The following is a 6,000-nucleotide window of genomic DNA, read 5'->3' as shown; positions in this document are numbered from 1 at the left end:
ACGTTGGCATTACGGCGTACGCGCACGCGAACATTTATAAGTTGCCGGTGGAACAACGCGGCGGCGGCGACCAAGGGTGGCTCGAGATTGTAACGTAGAGGAGCCAGAGGCGACGCTTGTCATAACTCATCTCCGTCGTGCCGTCATCGGGTCGGTTACTCGCCCGATCTACGGCTCGCCGCTTCGAGATCCGTACATAGCGTGTATACGTATTCTCTGGTTCGGTAAATAAATTCAGCGAAACCTGTGATGGCGATGTAAAGCGCGAATAAACGATAAACTGGACGCTGCTGGTCCCTCTCTCTGTCTTTCTCTCTCTTTCAGCCTCTCGTTCTCTCGCCTTCCTTGGCGAGCGGTGAGACAAATCCGTGGCGTGCAATAACTTCCGATGCTACCGCTCGTTGTAAGATGGGAGAGCTTATAAGATTAGTTTAATCAACCGTACACGTACTTAGCGTCCCGATGGAACAAGGATAATCGGAGGAGGACACGCTTACGCAGGGAAAAGACGAGTTCCAGAGGGTAAACGAGGCTACGAGAGATCTGGTTCCTCTCTTTTTGTTCGTCCGCGACAGCCAGATCGCGGCGAGGTCGTACGAAACAAAGTGGCACATTAGTGTTCCTTACGTGTATTGTTAACGAGCCAGGCAAATCGATCCATTCGTTAGCTGGCGGATCAGTCGGAGCGGTAGCTTGTCTCGTCTTTCCATCGCCATATTTTACTCCCATCGGCCGACGATTTGTCTACTGCGCGGCCCGTGTACTCCGTCTATGTATACACACAGAAACAGGTTGCGTTCGAAAAACCGGGATCGTTTAACGATCGGTTAACGCGGATGTCTTTAACGTTCCCGAGCGATGCGAGCTACGAATTCCCATAACTTATAACCTGTCCGGAATCGTTCCACGTATTTCGCTAGATACGAAACTCACCGCGACGTCTTCATCCTGTAAAATTGATCGGCGCGCTAGGAGAGGGCGCGATAGCGATTGCTGCGATACGAATGGAAAAATGGCGAACGACCGCGGTAGGCGCGTGAAAACGGGGCGAAAGTGTTTGAGGAATGTCCATAACTGTAACGAACAATGTGATATACTCCGGCGGCGAATCGAGTCGTTAGCACTTCGCAGGATATTACGCGTTCGAAAAGTGACGATTCCGATGGAAGATACGGGACAATCCGTGGCGTAACGTCGACACCACGCCCTCGTGGATACGATTCGCAGATGCGGTAAGGACATAGACAAGGACACGACACGGGGAGCCGGAGAACGATCCGCGGTGATATGTCGCGGGAGAGCGTGGGCATCGGCGTGCGATTCGCTTTGCTCGTCGGTGATCGTGCCAGGCCGCGCGTACCCGGGGGACTTAATGCCCCCATAGAAGCGTTTCCAGAGCTGTTCCTTTCGAAAACGATCGCGTGCCAGGGCTCGCGGATCCAGCCCGTTTCAGCCGGACGAGAGAGATCTCGTTTAATCGCCCGCGATACGGTACGGATCTCACCATAAGGCATTCATTAACGTCACCGGTCTCTGCCTATTACTATCGATGCATATTCCTGCAACAATGCCACTAGCTGGGCCCGCATTCCACTGTGTCCACGTGGGCGAACGTCGGCCAGATACGGATCTCTGTTTCATTATCGCATCGCGATAACTGCTCCGGTTCTCCCTCTCTCTCTCTCTCTCTCTCTCCCTCTCTCTGTGTCTGTCTGTGGTGTTATTCAGGATTCCTGACCTATCGAGGTGCCCACGTTTCCCGATGCCCACCGTCCCCAGCTCGTATCGGGCTGGCTAATGAACGAAACGGGGAAAACAAATTGCCGTTTCGGTCGCCAGGGGAAAATTGCTCAATTATAGAAGGTATAAGCAACGAATCATTTTACGACGCGATAAGGAAAGCGCGTGGGTGTCCGGCCCGTTTTTCTCGTCAAAACGGACAGTTCTAGTATCTACTTCCAGGATCGTTTCTGTGAACGTTCGAAACTCGAGACCATATCTGGTTGGCCGGCCGGGAGACAAGAATCTCGTTCCATCCACGCCCAGCTCGCGGTGCTGCATAACATTGTACGCGAGCGTATAAATATCCGCGGAAATTATGATGTACCATAACTGACGACACCGTAGATCAGTCTTGGGTACGTTCCGTTGCACGCAGGGGAAACTATTATCGTAAATAAGCGCGCAAGACCCGCGCCACTTCCCTTGTACGGTGTCACGTCGAACTCGACCCATTAACTTCTTCGACGGACTCGTTAAAGAGGATTCCCACCGTTTCGTGGGTGATGCGCCGTACCAAACCCCCGAACCGACCGCCTGCTATTATCGATCGCCATCAATTACAAACCGGCCGAGATTGTACCTCGTTAAGTCGATATAGATTAGATCGTTTCGTCCGTACGCTCTCCTTCTTTTCTCGTTTTCTCTTCTGCCAGCCGTCACCCACGTTGTCGAAAACCGTGCCCGTCAAGGAGGTGTTAAAACGCGTGGGCCGCACGCAACGGCCACGACGGCCGACTTAAGGGTTGGTACCCTAATACGTCTTCCGGACAGAAGGCGCCTGGAACACGAGGAATCGCGTCCTACGTCTGACATTGATCTATTTGCACCGTCGTTTTCCAACATTTCCCCCAATTTCACACGACTCGAGTCCTCCGTCGGTCGAGTCCTCCTCCACGAGCATCGAACTCGTTCGCGTGTGTGCTTCGTGAGCGGCGATTACGTACGTGAGAATTCTGCGCCGGTATAAGTATAAGTGTGTCAATAGCACCCACATATAATACGCATCTTTGGGTACTCACGTGGTAGACGCCGAAGACGAGGCTGTCTTGGTAAGATTTCTCTCTTCTCTGTCTCCCTTGCTCTCTCTCCCCCTCCGTTTTCCTCGTGAGCTCGCACCGAAAGAGGTAGGAGTCCGTACGGTTGTGTACGTGTGTGTACGCGAGCAGCGTGTGCATACACACGCCCGGCCGGTCATCTCTCTCTCCCTCTTGGGTCCCTTGGTCTAAGGCGACTTACGCCTACACGTTGTAGTTGCAGCATCCACACTTAGCCCTCCTCAGTCCAGCGCGTGCCTCCACGCGACCAACCACCACCTCAACCACTGCTCTCTCACTCTCGCGCAGGATCGCGAATAGTCGTTGGGGCAGTCTGAATCTCGAGCGTGCCGCTAATTTCGCCGTTGACAGTGCTTTTGGCAGCGTTTAATCCCGCTGGTCCGACCGATTGGTTCGACGCGTCCGTCAGAATTGCTCGGCTCCGGTCAAACTCCTCGTCCATCGATCGTCATTCTTCCGCTTCGCGTCACCGAACCGTCCTCGACGTCGTTCAATCATACACGGATGGTACGACGACTCGATCGATACCCCAGCCAATCGCGAGGTATAATGTTCACTTTGTCAGTGGTCAGTGACAGTTGTCGTCGAGTGAGCTACCGAACGTTTACGAAACGTTAAGTGTCTCGTTTTCGCGAGTGTTAACAAGTGCGTCCGTCCGTCCGTCCGTCCGTTCGTTTCCTTTTTCGGCCCGAGGATGTACGAAAGAACTGTAGACGACGGTGAGAAAGTACGGTCTGAGTGAAAGCCGATCGACCGTGTCCACGGACGAGATCGTTTTTCCGAGTTTTCTATCCAGAGTATCGGCTATCAGGGCTTGGCCAGCCGGTCGTTCTCTCAGTTTTCTAAAGATCGAGCGAAGCGGACGGAGGAGTCGGGATTGGCGGACATAAATTGCGTGTTATTGCGCGTTCCATCGTGGCCGATGAATCCGGTAGGACGGGTGAAATTGTCGAAGATCGTATATTTCGTAACAATATCGCGCGGAATCGGCCTCTAGCCTCGTCGGGCAGACGATAAAACGGCGCGAGTACGGCTCGCTGCCGAATCGGCAGTTTATCGATCACGCGATCGAATCTCGAACAGTTTTCGCACTTGCCGCGTCGGTAGAACGGGAAACGAGTCACGCGGATTGGAAATCGGCGAGCGTGGGTCGACACACGGCGCCAACCTGTTGCTCAAGATCACACGCCTCGTAAGATCGGACTCGTTTCCATTTAGAGGGCTCGCGGCTCGAGTGGCCAGGTATCTTTCGAGAAAACGATGCCACGATCGACAGCCGGGAACTAATCAAACCGAGGCGCGGATCCGGGCACGGAGGAATCGTTCGATCGACGCACGGATTGCTCGTTTCTCCTTCGAATGTCCACCGATATCAGTTTCCAGGTATCACAGGAACTTTCCGAACGTCATCCATCATTTCCGTTCGTTCAGATCCCCGATTCCGATTACGTACCACGGTCCGGCCAGGACTTCACCGTGAATTGATCGAAATAATCGATCGAACCGCCGCTAATCGAACCATGAACCGAACGAGGCCGATCGCGCGCGAATAATTACCGGCAATCGAGCACGCTGGCGAAACATTTATAGCGTTTACGCGTCCGTTACAGGTGGATGCCGTGAGGTGATGCTCGTTAACGCGTGACACGGACATAGGAACAAAATGGGCGTCAATTTGAACATTGTATTTCTAACGCTGTGGGCCAGCGCGACGCTGTCCCTCGCGGTCTCGTCCACCAAGGAGCTCCTCGACTGTCGAGCGAATTTGACCGCGGCGATTCGAAACGACACCACGTTCATGAGGAAGGTTCGCCAGGCGGACTACATCTTCACTGGGAAAATCAAGGATCTGCGGCACGGACAGTTGCACGTGCGCGTTAAGAGAGCGATCAAGGGTGTGCTGAACGCCACCCTCGATCTCACGCTGAATGACACATGCGGCCACTACATACGCCGCAGTTACACGGGCATCTTCATGGCGCGGCGCGACTTTGGAATCAACGGCGATCTTCGACACGTGGACAGGATCGTGATGCACTTCGGGCCAGTGCCTCTTACCCTCGCCAATCTGGACAGGCTGAACGCTGCTGTCAGAGGTGAGTGTCGCCCGCGCGTACGCGCCTACCGGGCAGTTTTTCTCGCGCCCGCGCGCCGCGATTTTAAGAAGTCGCGCGGTTCCGTTCCGCGTTAATTGGATAACTCGCGACAATGCGCCGCGCGGCGAAACAAACGCATAAACCGTGTACATAAGTATACGCGTAAAGTTGCCCGTCTATTTAAGTAACGGCAAACAGCCGTGTTCGAGAGAGATAAACTTTACGACCCCCTCCGGATTTTTATGGTGAATCCGTTGCCGCGTTCTGACGCGTTCCTCTGCTCCTTGGGGTAGCGAGCAGCCGGCCGATTCGCGCGACATTTTCGCGTCCATGAAAATTTGTACCCGAGCGACGTTTACTCCTGTTCGCTGTCCTGTTTGAGATCGTTCGGCGAGCGAAGGGCAACCGCCGCCGTCGATGCAATGCACGCGCGCTCCCGAACGACAAGTATCGCCGGCTTCAAGGCCTGCCGGACGGTGTCTCGTGACTAGTCGTCGAACAACGTAACAAAAGTAACGCGACCTTCTATTATTAAAACCGTTACGGGGCACGGCGTTAGACGCGTCCGTTTTTATCGACAATTTACGGCCGTCCGTTGCGCGAGCTTTCGAGTCTCTCGCTCTCTCGATAGGGGAGGAGGTAATGCCGGTTTCGAGTGTCCACGTCGTCGAAGACAAAGCGGTGTCCAGGACTATTAGAGAAATTAATGTAGGAATTATAAGATGAGACTCTGAGATATTGGCCGGACGGCGTAAAGGGTCCAATGATTTATTTAATAAGAAGGGGTTAAACGCGGAGCCGACGGCGCGGCAGTGGTTTTACTCTTTTTCGAAGATCGACTTACAAGCGAAAGACTCGACGATGTCAACGGCGAGGGGTGTCCCCGGGGGACTTTGACGAATAAAAGCGGTCGCTGTTACCACTGGCCACCAGCGTTAGGGATAATCGTTCGATCGCGATAAGTTACGGTATCGTCTATCGACTACGACTGCACTTTATCCCCAGTAATTTGCAAGTCGATCAACGTGAAACGTCGTCCGCGTTTCCTCGAAACGGGTCGCGCAGGG

At 53.8% G+C, this 6,000-nt stretch overlaps 1 protein-coding gene across 7 annotated transcripts in view; it reads left to right on the top strand.

Moving 5' to 3' along the window:
- Nucleotides 1-3,504: 3,504 nt before the first annotated feature.
- Nucleotides 3,505-6,000, top strand: part of LOC143425434 (agrin) — a 371,036-nt gene continuing 368,540 nt past the window's right edge. For 6 of the 7 annotated variants that reach the window (XM_076898201.1, XM_076898200.1, XM_076898199.1 and 3 more), the window contains exon 1: nucleotides 3,505-4,933. In XM_076898201.1, coding sequence (XP_076754316.1) covers nucleotides 4,501-4,933 — 433 coding nt within the window. In that variant the 5' untranslated portion in view covers nucleotides 3,505-4,500. The remainder of the gene's footprint in view (nucleotides 4,934-6,000) is intronic. The other variant, XM_076898189.1, reaches the window with a different exon arrangement.

Source organism: Xylocopa sonorina, chromosome 7, assembly GCF_050948175.1.
Source record: "Xylocopa sonorina isolate GNS202 chromosome 7, iyXylSono1_principal, whole genome shotgun sequence".
Lineage (NCBI taxonomy): Eukaryota > Metazoa > Arthropoda > Insecta > Hymenoptera > Apidae > Xylocopa > Xylocopa sonorina.
The sequence above is the reverse complement of the archived record's forward strand: the minus strand, read 5'-3'. Positions and strand labels throughout refer to the sequence as shown.